The following is a 16774-nucleotide window of genomic DNA, read 5'->3' as shown; positions in this document are numbered from 1 at the left end:
ATCTTCATTGACTAAGTCCTGACACCCCCCCTCCCCTCTCTCTCTGTTCCTTTGTCTCTGATCTTTCCCTCCCAATAAGGTACCTGCTAGTTTAAAGTTTTGAACTTTCTTGATTTCTGAAGTTTTTTTTTTCCCTGTTGTGTTATAGTATCTGAAATTGTTATCTGGTCGTGATGTTATGTAGTGTTATTGATATCCTTTGATGGGAGTTTGGCAGTTTATTTTTTAATTTAAAGTAGGTTTTGCTTTGTGGAAAGTTCTTTTTTTTTAATTACTGTGGTTCAGATTACTATGTGGTTAATGTTGTATCTTTCTTTATTTTAACATTTATTGGAGTTGCAACTTGGGATTTGATCTAGTTTTGTTCTGTTCTGTTGTTTTCTTTGATCTGAAACTTCTGTTATCCATTTACTGCCTTTTAAATTGGCTTTTGGGTTTTTATACTTACCTGGTTTGAGTTGATCTTGGATCTTGACATGCAGTTTTTTGTACAAGGATATTAACAACATTGAAACCTCTACTTGTTTGTTGATGGTTTGGATTTGATTTGATCAGTTAATGACTTGGTGTACTGTGATGAATCAGGAATAGAAACAAGTTTGGCGATAATCTTATTTTAAAAGGTATTTAAAATGAAATGGCTTGATTTTGTCAGTAGGTTGGGCCAGTGTTAAGCATCAAAGGCTGAATTTTCAGAATTTTGGTAACTGAAGAATATGTTAGGGCTAGGACTGAAGTGTGCGCATGAGATTCTAGTTATGTTGTACTTTGCGTTTCTGTTGGACGGAGTTGTTTGCTCCAAATTTTTCGTATTTGGGTGTTTAATGTTACTTGCTCTTTGATTTCAGATGGTGATGGGGATATACCTTAGTTCTCCTAAGACGGAGAAATTTTCAGAGGATGGCGAGAATGGTAGGCTTAGATATGGTTTATCATCCATGCAAGGTTGGCGTGCAACCATGAAAGATGCAGTGAGTAGTTAGCCCAGCATTTGATCTATGCGAATATTCAAATTTTTTCAGTCTTGTTACCAACAACCTTGATGCCCATTAATTTGCCCGGAATATGAATGTGTTAATGAATTTAAGTGGAGATGTCTTGAAAGATTTTGTTATGACAGTACTAATGATAAATTTGGTTGAGCAGAAACTTTCCCAACTGGGACGACTCCATTAACTTTTTTTTTTCTTGGCATGGTTTCCACAAACAGTTGATCAATGCTCAAAAACTTGTTAAGCATGAACACCTCACTTAATTTATAATTTTTCTGTCTTGTCCGTTTCTATTCTGAAATATTGTTGTTGAGGTCTGCATTCACATGTTAGCAAATTTCATAACATGTGTTATTGCATTTGTTTTATACTTTATTTTATTTTTTAAGCAAATGATATGCTGTTTGTTATATGGTTATTGTTATTTGTGTTCCTAGCATGCTTCAATAACTGATTTGGATGCAACCACTTCATTCTTTGTTGTTTATGATGGACATGGAGGTAAGGCTTGCAAGTTTCATGTATATTTGAATATGCTACATATCATTGCTTAACTAAAATGTTATTTCCTGAGTGTGCAAGTGCTCAAATCACTGCTAACCAACGGGTAACTTTTTAGCTAGATCATTCTGAAATGCATAGTTTGCCTGTTTATAATAATGCAAAAGGTATTAACACTGCCTGTGTGATAAAGAAATGATGTTCATTGTCATTTTAATGCATGTTTAGCATTATTTCAATATTTATTTTGAAACAATGGTCTTAACATCTTGTTCAAACCAGGTAGGGCCTGCTCCTGCTCTGATCAAGGCTGAAGTGCCATGGTCAGTTCGAAGAGGCAATCTCTCCGAGGAGGAACGTGTCTTGAAGACAGTGAAAGGGTATGTGGTCGTTTAGTTGATCTGTTACTATAACATGGTGGGAAAGAAATCACTTTTAAGCGGATTCTCTTGAACAATTGCCAGGAGGCATTTGAAGGTGCTGGCAATCTGAGGGCAGAAATTAGCAAGTTGACTGGTCCTGAACAAGAAATGGAACGCAGGGATAAGGAACGATTGGTTAAGCTGCGAACTATGGGGAACATGCGCCTTATCGGGGAACTTTTGAAGCAGAAGATGGTGCCTGAAAAGATTGTCCACCATATTGTTCAGGTCCTTATTAAAACCAATTTGTTTCTCATTGTTTTTCTTTGCAGTAATTAGATTGCTGAGTGTGGGTATCTTGTGTGATGCAGGAATTATTGGGCAATGACAGTAAAACTTGCCCAGCAGAAGAAAATGTCGAGGCAATATGTCAATTTTTCAACACCATAGGCAAGCAACTGGATGAAAACCCAAAAGCTCGGCGGGTTAATGATGTTTATTTCAGCAGGTTGAAGGAGTTGACAACAAATCCACATCTTGCACCACGGTGTAGGTTCATGGTTCGTGATGTTCTTGATCTTCGGGCTAACAGCTGGGTCCCTAGACGTGAAGAGGTTAATTTTCCATTTTATTGATTAATTTGCGTTCTGTTAATGATTTTCTTTTGAAGAGATGTCATCTCACATGTTAAATAATACACATATAGAAATATCTTAAATTGGTATAATAATTCTTTTGTGGGGAGTATAGATCATAAAAAAGGTACACCTATAATTGCATTAAAAAACAAAAAAACCCAATGATTGTAAAATATCAATTACTAATTAAAAATAAAATTAAACCAAATATTTTTTTTTTAAGAGAGAGGACATTGATCAATATTTAAATACACAATATATATATATAAAGCTAGATGATAAGCCTGCGCACTTGGCAACATTTTTTTTATAGGAATAGACAATGCATGGTATGTTTTAGGTTTTTTTACCCATGCAAAAAAAAAATATTTTTAAACTTGTTTTCACTCAAAAACACTTTAAAAATTATATAGAAAATTTAATAAACCAATTTCTTACTTCAAGCACTCTCTAATCACTCTAAAACTTCAAAATCAAATGAAAAATTTAAAATTAAATGAATAAAAAAATTCAAAATTAAATGAATAAAAAAAACTAAATAATGTTGAAAAAAACCACCCCATTGAACTTCTCGTGAGAGAACGAATTTTTTGATTTAAACATTAACTTTCTGGTGGTCAAAATGTGATCATCCAAGAATTCTCTTCGAATGTTTTCAAAAACTCTCTTTTATTTCTTATATTCCGGGACAGTGAAGAAAATAATGTTTAGTATAAAAAAGTGAATTTTTAAAACAATAGTGACTAAATAATAGGAAAATTGAGACTTTAGGGATCAAATTAAAGTTTTCCAAGACAAGATCCAAATGAGATATGTTTTGTTGTTCTTTGTTAAAGTTGGTCCCCCTTAATTTAATTTCTATTTCTAATTATAATTAAAGCCTAATTTTGTGGAATATATTTTAAATTCATACTTAAATATTCATAAAAAATTTATACGTGCGAGATAATGTAAATGCAAATTAAAAGTAATTTAAATAAAAAAACTCATGCTAATGTGACTTGAAATGATGCAATTGCAAAAAATAAAAGTTTAATAATTAAAATAAAAAAATAAATACTATGAATATGTAGATAGTAATCCATAGTGTAGTAGAAGGCGATTTTTTGGGCCAAAATGCAACTTTTTTTAACAATAAAAAGCTATTTTTATAGAAAAAAATAAAATCTCAATGAAATAATTATTAAGTTTTAGAGATTATCTTCACCTACAAGGAGATATTAAATATATAAATTGATTCAAAGACACCTCTTCCTATTAAAATAAATAAATACATTGCCAATCACTTCATGATTTCTTGAATGGATATTGACGGGCGTTTGTTTACGTATTGTAATTTATTTTTTAAAATATTTTTTACTTGAAAAATATTAAATTAATATTTCTTAAATGTTCCCTCTAATGTGTTAATATTAAAAATATAAAAAAAATATATTATTAAATTAATATTTCTTAAATGTTCTTTGTCACATCGCTGGTTGTTGGTGGGTCCATGGTGATAAATCATATTATCCTCTCACAATATTAATTGGAAACATGGAATTAAATAAAATTAAGGCCATACCTAATCAGTATTCTAGAAAAATCTGCTGGTGTTCTTGTTTTTGTTGGGCAGAAAAATAACAAAGATTTTATTTTTAATTATTATTATTAAAATATTTAGTTTAGGTTTTTTTGGGTGAAAAATACTTTTTTAAAAAATTAATTTTATTATTTTAAATCATTGTCTTGATATTTCTAAATTGTTTAGATATGTTGATGTAAAAAATAAATTATTTACTAATCTTTTTACTCCTTTCTACTAATCTTTTTTCCATTATCTCATGGGGGAAAATAATTCTATTTTTATATTTTATTGTAGATAATAATCGGCCTTTTTAACACTAACTCAGATAATAGCAGCTTTACCAAAAGTTGATTTAAAAATAAGATGATATTAAGGGGGGAAAAAGGTAATAAAATATGCCAAACTTTAAGGAAAAATCAACAAAAATCACTTATTGGCTGGCCCAAATTATTGACTTCAATTTTTTCCCGGTGAGGAGCCAGGAAATTGGAGGTCGTCCCATGGACAGAAGAATTTAAGTTCAATAGCAATATTATAAGTGGACTATTTTATTAAAATAGACGGGTTTTACAGCCGCTCAAAATGGATCTCATTTTAATTACGGGTTAATTTAGGTAAATTAAAATCATGTTAATTTTAATGATTTTTTTTTTAAAATTTGATTATTAAATGCAAAACATAATCTTTTAACCCTCGTATCAACTTTTTAAAATTATTAATTACTACATTAACTTAACTCAAATTTTAAAGTTGAATTCATCAAAAATAATTTTTTTAAAAAATATTTTTAATCAAATTTCACCTCTTAATGTCTTAGTAGCAAGTTAATCTAGGTTTTTAAAGGATTAGATTAAATTTTTTTTTTCTATTTTTTTAATCCAAACCAACTTAGATTCTGCATTGACTTACTAGATCAATCTAGATTTTATAATTTTAATAACCAGCTAAATTATTATTTGCAGTTGTTAACTTTGTGGTGGAAACATACATTCCTTTGCAAATCTTCTTCACATGTTAATGCACATGGCTTGTGCATTGTAAATGGTGGATGTGAAATTCTATATCTCCCACCTTCTTGATTATTGAAGTGATTAAGGCATAATGTGCATCTTCAAATCTTCTATTATATTAAAAAATATATTCATCTGGCTAAACATTAAACAATACCATTAAGTACCTCATGGTTTTTTCCACCCTAAATTCATCAATTTCCCCCTTTTTTTATATAGAAATAATTTGTTACATGGAACCGTTAATCCCATCATTGGAATTAATTGGCACATGAGTTTAATTGAAGGCTTTTTTATGTGAAAAAATATTAAATTAATATTTTAAATGTTTTTCTGATAATTTTAATATATAATTTATATGTATTTAAATGAAGGAATTGCTCGCCTTGCCATCCAAATTCTTGGAAAATAAAATTAAACATCCCTATAACGATACCTAACACATAAATATGTAAATTAAGTGTCATAAATCTTGGAATTAAATTAAATTAAATTACTAAATAAAAATCCCTTTAGACTTTAGTTGTTAGATTAAATTAATAAATAAAAATATAGCTTATAGATTGATACATTTCACATTCCTTCCTCTCTCTTGCTGACAAGACGTGATTACCAAAATCTTATCAAACTCAACAGTACAAACTGTAAACAATGATAAATCAAAGCAAGGGTCCAGTCTTTGATCTTCCAATCCAAACTAATCAAATCCTTTTTGTATAAATGTAGGGACAGAGAGAGAGAGAGAGAGAGTTCTTTCTTCCTTTCTTTATTATTTTTTCCTTCAAGTACTCGAGAAAATACCATCATCTTCCTTGACCAAGTCCTAACCCTTCCCCCCCCCCCCCCCCCCATCAAGCTCCTGTCTGTCTTTTTCATTCTCGAATTCTTGCTTCACTCTCTTGTGTTTTTTCCTCTGAGATTATCTGAAACTTCTGATGGGTCTCTTAGTTTTGGAAAAGGTGTTTGTTTTCAGGTATTTTAGATTCCCTTTCTGTCTGCCCCCCCCCCAATAAGGTACCGGCTAGTTTAAAGTTTTGGACTTTCTTGGTTTCTGAAGTATTTTTTTATCTGTTGTATTATAGTATCTGAAATTGTTATCTGGGTCTTGATGTTATGTAGTGTTATTGATATCCTTTGATGGGAGTTTGGCTGTTTGTTATTATTTTTTTTAAATTTAAAGTAGGTTTTGCTTTGTGGAAAGTTTTCTTTTTTTGAATTACGGTGACATGTTGGAGTTGCAACTTGGGATCTGTATCTAGTTTTGTTTTTTTACTGTTGTTTTCTTTGATCTGAAACTTCTGTTATCCAGTTACTGTTTTTTAAATTGGCTTTTGGGTTTTTGTACTTACCTGATTTGAGTTGATCTTGGATCTTGATATGCAGTTTTTTGTACAAGGAAATTAACTATGGCTTTAAATCTTTTTAAAGATTGTACATTTTTTAATTGAAACCTCTGCTTGTTTGTTGTTGCTTTGGATTTGATTTAATCAGTTAATGGCGTAATTCCTGACCTGGTGCGCTGTGATGAATCAGGAATAGAAACAAGTTTGGCGATAATCTTATTTTAAAAGGTATTTAAAATGAAATGGCTTGATTTTGTCTGAAGGTTTGGCCAGTGTCAAGCATCAAAAGCTGAATTTTTCAGAATTTTGATAACTGAAGAATATATTACGATTGGGACTGAAGTGCGCGCATGAGATTTTAGTTATGTTGTAGTTTGCGTTTCTGTTGGATGGAGTTGTTTGATCCAAATTTTTCTTATTTTGGTGTTTACTCGTAGTTACTTGCTCTTTGATTTCAGATAGTGATGGGGATATACCTTAGTTCTCCTAAGACGGAGAAATTTTCAGAGGATGGCGAGAATGGTAGGCTTAGATATGGTTTATCATCCATGCAAGGTTGGCGTGCAACCATGGAAGATGCAGTGAGTAGTTAACCCAGCATTTGATCTATGCGGAAATTCCAAGTTTTTCAGTCTTGTTACCAACAACCTTGGTGCCCATTAATTAGTCCGGAATATGAATGTGCTAATGAATTTAAGTGGGGATGTCCTGAAAGATTTTGTTATGGCAGTTTCAATGATAAATTTGGTTAAGCAGAAACTTTCCCAACTGGGACTCCTCTATTAACTTTTTTTTTTTCTTGGCATGGTTTCCACAAACAGTTGATCACTGCTCAAACACTTGTTAAGCATGAACATATCGCTTAATTTATAATTTGTCTGTCTTGTCCGTTTCTATTCTCAAATATTGTTGTTGAGGTCTTCATTCACATGTTAGCAAATTCCAGAACATGTGTTATTCCATTTGTTTTATACTTTATTTTATTTTTTACATAAATGATATGCTGTTTGTTATATGGTTATTGTTATTTGTATTCCTAGCATGCTGCAATAACTGATTTGGACGCTACCACTTCATTCTTTGGTGTTTATGATGGACATGGAGGTAAGGCTTGCAAGTTTCATGTATATTTGAATATGCTACATATCATTGCTTAACTAAAATGTTATTTCCTGAATGTTCACCATGTCTGATTTTGTTGTTTTTTGATTGACTTCTGGCTATGCCCTTAGATGAACTAAGTCAAAGTAATCTCACTATGTTCAATTCCAATTTCATGTGAATAAATGATTAGTCTCTGACCATTTTAAAAGCTTAGCATTATCTTGCCTATACTTTTTTTGGGATTAATTTTCTTCTGTTACTCACTTCAAGTTTGTGATCTGCTAATGATTGAGGGAAAGAATCCACGTGGCCTGATTCAACATGTTCAAAACTGAGTCTTAGTGGAGTTGGGTATTTGTGATGGAAGAAATATGTATCCAGTAAACACCTTTTTTTTTTTTTTTTTTTTGGGGGGGGGGGGCGCTTATTGAATAAAATTTTCAGCCATTGAATTCCTGTTTTGGTTTCCATTGATGCTCGTCTCTTATGGGTGGTTATTCAGTTCTGAACACGTTCCTTGTTATACCTCTTGTACGGCTGTACCTATATGTTAGTATAAGTGGCATTTAGGTCATTATTACTCACTTTAGTTCAGTAACTTGCAGGTAAAGTAGTTGCAAAATTCTGTGCCAAGTATCTCCATCAGCAGGTTCGCAAGAATGAAGCATATGCAGCAGGAGATATGGGAACTTCTGTCCAGAGAGCATTTTTCAGGTTACTTGATTGAAGGCTATTTTAAGTGAACAGTAATGTACCAATCTAATAATGTTTTGATGTTTAGAATTATCTTGATGTTGTTCTCCATCCTTGATGCAAGAGTTTTGAGCCTCATAGTGATAGCGATAATATTTCTTATTAACATTTTAAAGGAATTTTGATAATGTCTTTCATTTCTCTGTTGCATTAATGATTTTTTTGACTCATAAATTTTGTTCTTTAGCATGCATATTTGGTCATTTCAGGATTTATAGTCTGTAAGTGCCTACTATTTTCTCAAAACAATATTGTAAAAATGCTTCCCGAACTTTTAATTAAAGATACATATACTCATGATTTCCCATTTCATGCAGAATGGATGAGATGATGCGTGGCCAGAGAGGGTGGCGGGAACTAGCTGCCTTGGGTGATAAGATAACCAAGTTTACTGGCATGATAGAAGGGTTAATATGGTCTCCAAGGGGTGGTGATTGTCATGAACAGCCTGATGATTGGGCTTTTGAAGAGGTATTTTAGAAACAAATGGAGTGCACTGCAGCTATTGCCTTTGTATAATTGTCTCCAACTATGTTAATTTCAGGGAAACATACCTTTCCTATCAAATGCATATGTATAAAATACCCAGAAACATAACTATGTTAAAAATGGATCTTTATTATTTTATACACAAACCAAATGCATATGTTGGGCATCAACCACACATACCGTAATAGTGGATCTTTGTATCACTCAATATAAATGGTCTAAGAACTTATTTTACTCTTAACATGGTGATCAGGGTCCTCACTCTGACTTCTCTGGACCTACTTCTGGGAGCACAGCCTGTGTTGCGATTATTAGAAACAACCACCTCATTGTTGCGAATGCCGGTGATTCTAGATGTGTGATATCAAGAAAGGGTCAGGTATTTTTCATTTAACTAGAAATGATAGTTTGGTTTTCTCCCAAAATACTAAAGATTGTTTGTAGGATAGGGTTTGTTTGGATTGTTGAAATTTCCTACAACTTTACTTCTGCCTCAGCTAATCAATTCACCTTTTCTCCAAGTTTTAAGGTGATGGGATAGTATCTTGATAAATGGGCTTAGAGGCATATGGTTGATATGGACAAAACCTTGTATACTTTTTTCAGTAAACATAGCTCTCTTTGTTGCAGGCTTACAATTTGTCTAGAGATCACAAACCTGATCTTGAGGCTGAGAAAGAACGGATTTTAAAAGCTGGTGGTTTCATACATGCAGGGCGGGTCAATGGCAGTTTAAATCTTTCAAGGGCTATAGGTACCTAACATTCCTGTGAACTCCTGATCCCAGTCCCTTGCTCCGCGAGTGTGGCTTGGAGACTCAATCTCTGGTTCTCCGTGTCTGGATTTATAAGTGATTATACCATAGAGCACAAGGCTGAAACTGTTCTGTTTTCCATATTGAAAAGCTTTGGGCATGCACTGCCATTCAAAAACATGTTTGCACCGACCCTCCATGTGCACTCCCACTGACATCTGTACTTTCATATTCATGTCTGTGTTTGTATATCCTTGATGCACACATTTTACTTGGTATGCATCTTAATGAGGGGACAATCACGCTCATGTGCATTTATTTATGAGAGAGGTATCTTCTTTCAATTCTTCATATTTTTGTTTGTAATGCAGGTGATGTGGAGTTCAAGCAGAATAAATATCTACCTGTTGAAAAGCAAATCGTGACAGCCAATCCAGATATAAACACTGTATGCGTTTTCTACTTTCTGCTATGTTTTGATTCAAACAAATTGCCCTCCTAATAGGCCTTGTTTATCACTCTCCAAATCATGGTTGGTCATGCTGTTATGGTCCTGTGCGCATCTTCAATACCACCTTGATTTTCTCTTATTGCTTTAACATCTACTTTATTTTTCATACCTGAAATTCTTTGTATTCAATTAACATTTATTTTGTTGTCCTTATTCTGTTCCTGCAACAGCTTGAGCTTTGTGATGATGATGATTTTCTTGTGCTGGCATGTGATGGAATATGGTATGCATCTAATGTTATCTTTCTTAGTCAGTGCCTTAGAATGTCGATCCATGATGTGCTGATTCTCTTAACAAAGAAATAGAACATGCTTGGATTTTAGTGATGAAAATACAATACCAAAAAACTGAGTGGAGGCTTTGGTAGTTTTAATTGAAGGGAACTCAGTGGAATATATAAAGCGAGCTCTAGCCCTAGCTGATGGCCACATATTTACATGACAAGAACTAGGAAATTAATGAACACTGTTTCCTTTGAATTAGAGGCTCAACACTGCTTAGTGATATAAAAGTATAGATTGCTGTTGTCTGTGGGATTGAGGCGTGTTTATTGTGTTTCCATGACTTGAAGATTACACTTCCTTGAAGTTTCAGAAATCATCTAAAGTTGAATCGCAACTGCTGCCTTTGAATCTTTTATTCACTTTAAATTAATCTGTGGATCACTTGGATAGGCCCTGGGCAGTGTGCTGATAATCCAAGTTTATTCATTTTGTAGAACTGTCAGTAGCAAAGTCATGACTAATTAATTACAAGTGGATAACTGGTCATTTTTGTTGTCTCAGGGATTGCATGTCAAGCCAGCAACTAGTAGATTTTATTCATGAACAACTACATTCGGTATGTGGTTTAGACCTCTTCTTATTAGGTTTTGAAATGTTACTCTTTCATTCGTCTCTCCAAATTTGTTTTTCTAAATTTAGATGTTGATGGAATATTTGGGTAGAGAGCTTATGCTATTAACGTTAGTACCAATCTACCTTTCACGTGGAGGGAAAAAAAATGATCTTGTTGATTCTATGATGTGAATCTACATTTGCTAGGTTATGCATTGCAAAAATCTGACAGGAAACCTCAATAATGCAGGAAAACAAGCTCTCTGCAGTGTGTGAGAGAGTCCTTGATAGGTGTTTGGCGCCATCAACAGCAAGTGGTGAGGGATGTGACAATATGACCATGATCACGGTACAGTTTAAGAAACCTATAGGGTCCCCTGCTTCTGCAGATGAGCAATCCTCACAATCTAAACCAGAGGAAAGTTAATTGAAGTATGATCTGCCGCCTGCAGAAGTCCCAGGTGTTATTATCCAGCCTCTGGATGGAAAAACATTACACAAGGATCCTACATTTTCTTGAAAATTCAGGTCCTCAGATACGTATTTGTAGATGGTTTAACATGGATGGATGAAATATTAAGAAAAATTGTTTGATGTTCTGATGTGTGCTTACATGCTTCTGAAGTTTAACCACAGTTATCAAATTCAATAACCTGTACAGCTTTTTGACAAAGACAATCAGTTATGCAAGTCTTTGAATTTTGATTGTAGCTACCACTATATATATATATATTATTTCGTGTTAAATAATGAATAGTATTTAGATGATGAATATCTGAGACTTGATGATGTAGTATGAATGTTTAAAATTTTATCTTTTAGATGATAGATAGGATATGAATAAAGTAAAATTTGAATCATGAATATTTATTATTTTCAATTATTCTCTCGAAAATAAGTTTTTTAATTGTTTGGTTCTTGCAACAATAGGACAATAACTAGTTTGATCTCCTGCTCTGGTGCCAATTAATTTCAAACATAATAAAAGAACATGTGAATATTGTGGATGTTTTTTCAAATATTATGTTTTTTAATTATAAAATACAAACTGTTTTTTAATCTAATCTTAACATTTTTATTTATTTTATCTTTGAGGTTCTTTCTTTAACCAATAAAAAATAAATTTGTTTTCTTTAACCAATAACAAATAATTTTTTTATTTATAAATAAATTATGGAAACAAAACATATTTATACAAAATATGAAAGGAAAAAACAAAAAAAACACTATTCTTCATTGTTTTTGCAAGTTTCTCTTTCCTTTCTCACATCACGGTCTAAAAAAGGTTAAACTTAATAAAATAAAACAAAGACAAATCACAGAAGGGTAAAAAAATCACTCAATAGTTTTATTAAAAAAATATCATATTAATATTAAAAAATATTTTTAAAAAATATATCTTTTTTTTTCAAATCTTTGCAAAAGAGAAGAGAAAAGCTTCTAAAAAGAAAAACCGGTTAAAGAAAAGAGGCTAAACGACTAAATTTAAGTGAACGTCTAAGAAATAAGTGTCTCGTATGCAGACTTGCAGAACCAAGTATACAGACCCAAGGTCTTTTTATTTTCTTTATTTAAATAAAGTGATGAATAATATGTTATTCGTTTTTTTTAATTTTTAAAAATAAAAAGTAAGCATCGAATCATCTACCACAACAAACAATATTTCATCTGATAATTAGTTTCTAGCAATTGAATAGGTGACTAGAAAATTAAACTGGATTTTTTAGATAAAAAAATTATTTTTATGTCATCTGATAATTAGTTTCTAGCAATCGAATAGGTGACTAGGATTTTTTAGATAAAAAAATTATTTTTAATATATTTTTATCCAAAAATACATAATGAACATTCTTATAATGTTCATAAACTAATATAGAGAATCAAAACACTTTGATATTCATCTAAAAACACATAAATCAATTAAGTTGAAGAAAAATTCTCTCACTCTTAGATCTATTTTTTAGGGCAAGTTAAAGGTAAAAAAAACCTCCATTGAATTAATCTCAAGAAAAAAAACCTATTGATATAAAGATGTTTAGTTTTGGTTAAGAAGAGGAACCCAAGTTAGTTTTTTTAAGGGAAGTTTCTCTCTTCTTTCTTACACCATAATCTAAAAAATAATAAAATAATTTATTGAATCAAAAAACTTTTTGTGTAACTTTTAGATTGAACATGTGACCTCCTTGTTTTTAACATTTTTATCCTCTCTCTCTTTTATGTATTTATAACATTATAAACTAATTCATTTCTCATAGAATATAAAGAAAATTAAATATATAAAATAAATTTTAAAAATATCTATTTTTCTTCATTACAAATTTCAAGATATATTATAAATGTGTTCCAAGTGGGAAATGTTTTTGGAGAAATAACTATATTATTTCTAATAAACTAAAATACATTACTTTTTTATTGTACAAAATACATTACAGAAAATATTGTTCATTAATATTCTTTTAACTATTTGCACCACTGTTCATAACTCTTTCTTTTATGTTTTGGTCACTGATTTGTTTTATCAATTCCATTATCAAATTTTATTTTTTTTAATTTCATCCTCAAAATTTAAATTAATATAATTTCATATGTTGATATTTTCTATACTTTGCATGCCTCACTTATGGAAATTTTCAAAGAATATTATAATATTATATTTATATAAATAAAAAAAACTTGCATAAACAACATGTCATCCACACTTTAAGTTTTTGATAAAAAAAAAAAACAAAACTAGAAGTGTTGCCTTGAACTCCAAGTCTCAGGTGCACCTGGGATTTTTTAGGCCTAGTATGAGAGCTTGATTTGTGAAGCCAAGCAACACATAACTTATTTTTAAGTTTGATTTTTAATTAATATCCTCTATTTTATTTTTAAATTTTTAGTTTAACTTCTTTTTAAATAGAAATTAGTCTTTTGAATTTTAACTTATTTTTAAATAGAAATTAGTCTTTTGAATTGTTTTTGTAATTGTATAATATCTCAAAGAGATTATTCTAGTTTATCTTTAATTTTCTTCTTGTTAAATTTTATATAGATAAGTTGTGTTTGTATGGTGTGTGTGTGTGTACACACACTTGGGAGGGAATCATGTGCAAAAAAAATCTCTTCCTTTGCTTGAATTTAGGTTTTTGGTCAATGCCTTTGGCTTTGAAAAGGTTTTCCATGTCTTGTATTGCTCTCAAAGATGTATGAATAGCAATAACTTGCTCAAAGATAGATGAATCATATGCAAAAAAAACTTATCCCCCTAACACCACCAACATATATGAACGACAATAACCTTCCTATACAAGAGAAAGAATTTAAATGTTAGCATATTGCTTCCATGACTGCAAAATATATGAAAAAAGGTTTTTGGCACCATTTGCCTGTGTGCTTTTATTTTTTTTTCTTATGGATTTTGCCTTTACATAATACTTTTTATATTCCTTTAAATTATGTTAAATCATGTGTCATGTTTTATAAATTTTTATATTGACTCATAAGATAAATATTATATGAAAAATAAAATACATAAACATATAAAAACGAATTAAGAAACCCTAACCAATAAAAATTTATTAGAAAGAAAGATAAAGTGAATTAGTATCTAACCAAAGTTTTATAGGAGAGTTAATTTAAGAGATTCAATAACGATGTGTTGTTACTAAATGATATTAAATAAATATATATTTTAACTTCATTTAATGAATAATTAAATGAATAAAAACTGAAAAAATGTTATGAATCATTAAAAATTCTTACCTTCTCTCTAGGTCTATATATTAATCATAATCCTCATTTTTAAAAATATCTTTAAAATATTTATCCACATCTGACATCCATTATCATGGCAGCTACAAATAACCTTTTTATTTTTATGGCCAGCATTTGTATTCAATGTTCCTCACACACAATTATGTATTTTTTACCGACCATCAACACATGAATAAAATATATGATTAATTATAAATACCTCAAGCTTTTTTAATATTGTCAATTTTAATTCATTTTAGGTGGTTAAGTTATGAGTAATTGGTTTCTGTTGTTTATAAGATAATTGTTGATAAAAATACACTTAAATACTTTACGTCCGGTGAGGATTGTAGAGTTAAATCGACCACATTTAAATTGATTTTGGAAACTTGCACTTTTATATTTGGGTTTGTAATTTGCACCAAGAAAGTTGGCATGTTAATTGGCTAAGATTGAATCTGGCCTTATGCAATCACATCACAATATATTTATGTGAGTATTTAACTTGGCTATGAACTTTTTTTATTAGACTACTTTGAGATTAGAGTCTTGTTGGGATTTTATGGGTAAACATAAAAATGTACGCTTTGGCGTAATTATCATTATTGAGAAGTCTATAGAGCTAAATTGTGTTGATTGTTTAGTCTTAAAAAATAATAATAATAGAAGTTAATAATGGTAATGAGTTATAATAAATAAGAATGTTCATACCATGAATCTATAAAGAAAGAACATTTTTATTTTTGTTATAATGTTTAGAGCACCCCTCCACAACAATCCTTTCTAGTAATATTGAGAGCACAATTAGTAGAGTGTTGTTAATAGATGTCTTCTTAAGAATTATTTAACATAATATTAATAGGGTGTAATAGACTCATGTTTATGAATTATTTAAATTTACTAGGCTCAATCATTGGATAGTCTTGAGATTGACTAGTTTGAATTGTTTAATAAATATATAAACAAGTTAGTTGTTGTTACTCATTTTTGAACCCCACGTGATGAAGACATTATATATCTCTTTTGAACTGAGTGTAGGAGTTTAACTTATATTTGCTGGAAGATTGGCAAAAGCACAAAAAAAAAAAGAAATATTTTTTTGAAACCCTGTTTGAGCTGTATTCTGCTATTTTTATCCTTCCCTTTTGCTACCAAAATCATAAGGTTTTCTTAAGTTGATCAAGAGTCTTTATAATGCTAAACTCGTTCCTTTTTATCTAATTTTTAAAGTTGAATAAATCCCTCAGAATTTGAACTAAAAAAATGGTTCTGCTACTATCACAATTTTTTTTTGTTCCAATTTAGGCTCCGATTCTGACTCGGTTTCGTATGATATCTGACCATCCTAGGTATATTCTGTCACTCATGACATGTTGAAAAATTGACGTACACCTTTATTAGGTCCTAAGGATCATTGTTCTTAGGGCAGATTCTTAGTTAGATTTGGATGCTCAACATTGCCAGATCAAGAACCTTTTTGACCAATTAGATTACTGCCAGATTCTGTTCTCTAAAATGATTTTATCTCACTTCAAATCCTTATCAAAGTTATAGTCCTAGATATGTAGATGTGTTTGGGCTTTTGAATTGCTTGATTTCAATATCAGAAGCTCAAGATATTCTCGTTTGAATATCTAACGTGAAGGTAGAGAATTCTGCCACGAGAAGGATATTGACCCGAGTCTACATTAAAAAAACTCTATTTTCATCACAAATTTTATGATTTTTGTTCTTATTTCATGCTCTCAGTCATATCAGGACGCTCGACATGGTCAGTTTCTGAATTAGAATAGGAGACCCTTTTTAACCAACTAAATTATTGCTAGATTCTGTTATATAAAATGATTTTATCTCACTTCGACTCCTTCATCAAAGTTGTATTCCTAGACACGTAGATGGATTTGGGCTTTTGAATTGCTTAATTTCGATACCAGAAGCTTAAGATATTCATGTTTGAATATCTAACATGAAGGTAGAGAATTCTGTCGCGAGAAGGATTTAGCTCAAGTTCACGGGACTGATTCGAAGGATTTTTTTTTTTGAACCAAGGACTGAATCAAAAAGTGCTAAATGGGGGATTGAATTGAAGAAGGATATTGAGAGCTAGAGAGTGGGGTTAGATCATCATAAATGACAGGATTTTTACCACACTAAATAAGGAAAATAAGACTTTGCAGTT

At 31.0% G+C, this 16774-nt stretch overlaps 2 protein-coding genes across 6 annotated transcripts; both read left to right on the top strand.

Moving 5' to 3' along the window:
• Positions 1–11570, top strand: LOC105134111 (probable protein phosphatase 2C 60). 5 transcript variants are annotated; one of them, XM_011038394.1, is made up of 12 exons: positions 2–79; positions 6562–6641; positions 6872–6994; positions 7454–7517; positions 8123–8231; positions 8588–8741; positions 9013–9138; positions 9375–9513; positions 9885–9961; positions 10195–10247; positions 10810–10864; positions 11111–11570. In XM_011038394.1, the coding sequence occupies exons 3-12, from the start codon at positions 6878–6880 to the stop codon at positions 11285–11287; spliced, it is 1071 nt and encodes a 356-aa protein (XP_011036696.1). In that variant the 5' UTR covers positions 2–79; positions 6562–6641; positions 6872–6877; the 3' UTR covers positions 11288–11570. The 5 variants fall into 5 exon arrangements, with proteins under 5 accessions (XP_011036699.1, XP_011036696.1, XP_011036697.1 ...); XM_011038397.1 differs by lacking the exon at positions 6562–6641 and having other exon boundaries at positions 1–79; XM_011038395.1 differs by lacking the exons at positions 2–79; positions 6562–6641 and adding an exon at positions 5691–6043.
• LOC105134110 (eukaryotic translation initiation factor isoform 4G-2) lies at positions 1914–2616 on the top strand. Its single transcript, XM_011038392.1, has 2 exons — positions 1914–2143; positions 2227–2616. The coding sequence occupies exons 1-2, from the start codon at positions 2024–2026 to the stop codon at positions 2488–2490; spliced, it is 384 nt and encodes a 127-aa protein (XP_011036694.1). The 5' UTR covers positions 1914–2023; the 3' UTR covers positions 2491–2616.
• Positions 11571–16774: the final 5204 nt, after the last annotated feature.

This window comes from Populus euphratica, unplaced genomic scaffold, assembly GCF_000495115.2.
Source record: "Populus euphratica unplaced genomic scaffold, PopEup_1.0 scaffold40.1, whole genome shotgun sequence".
NCBI classification, from domain to species: Eukaryota; Viridiplantae; Streptophyta; class Magnoliopsida; order Malpighiales; family Salicaceae; genus Populus; species Populus euphratica.
This window is presented reverse-complemented; position numbering and strand designations above follow the sequence as displayed.

Bases quoted from the DNA above. Each gene is read 5' to 3' on its own strand.
- LOC105134110 (XM_011038392.1), top strand. From the start codon at position 2,024: ATGGAACGCAGGGATAAGGAACGATTGGTTAAGCTGCGAACTATGGGG. The intron at 2,144-2,226 runs GTCCTTATTAAA...TGTGTGATGCAG, and splicing joins TTGTCCACCATATTGTTCAG to GAATTATTGGGCAATGACAG.
- LOC105134111 (XM_011038397.1), top strand. From the start codon at position 6,878: ATGGGGATATACCTTAGTTCTCCTAAGACGGAGAAATTTTCAGAGGAT. The intron at 8,232-8,587 runs GTTACTTGATTG...CATTTCATGCAG, and splicing joins GTCCAGAGAGCATTTTTCAG to AATGGATGAGATGATGCGTG. The intron at 9,962-10,194 runs GTATGCGTTTTC...TTCCTGCAACAG, and splicing joins CCAATCCAGATATAAACACT to CTTGAGCTTTGTGATGATGA.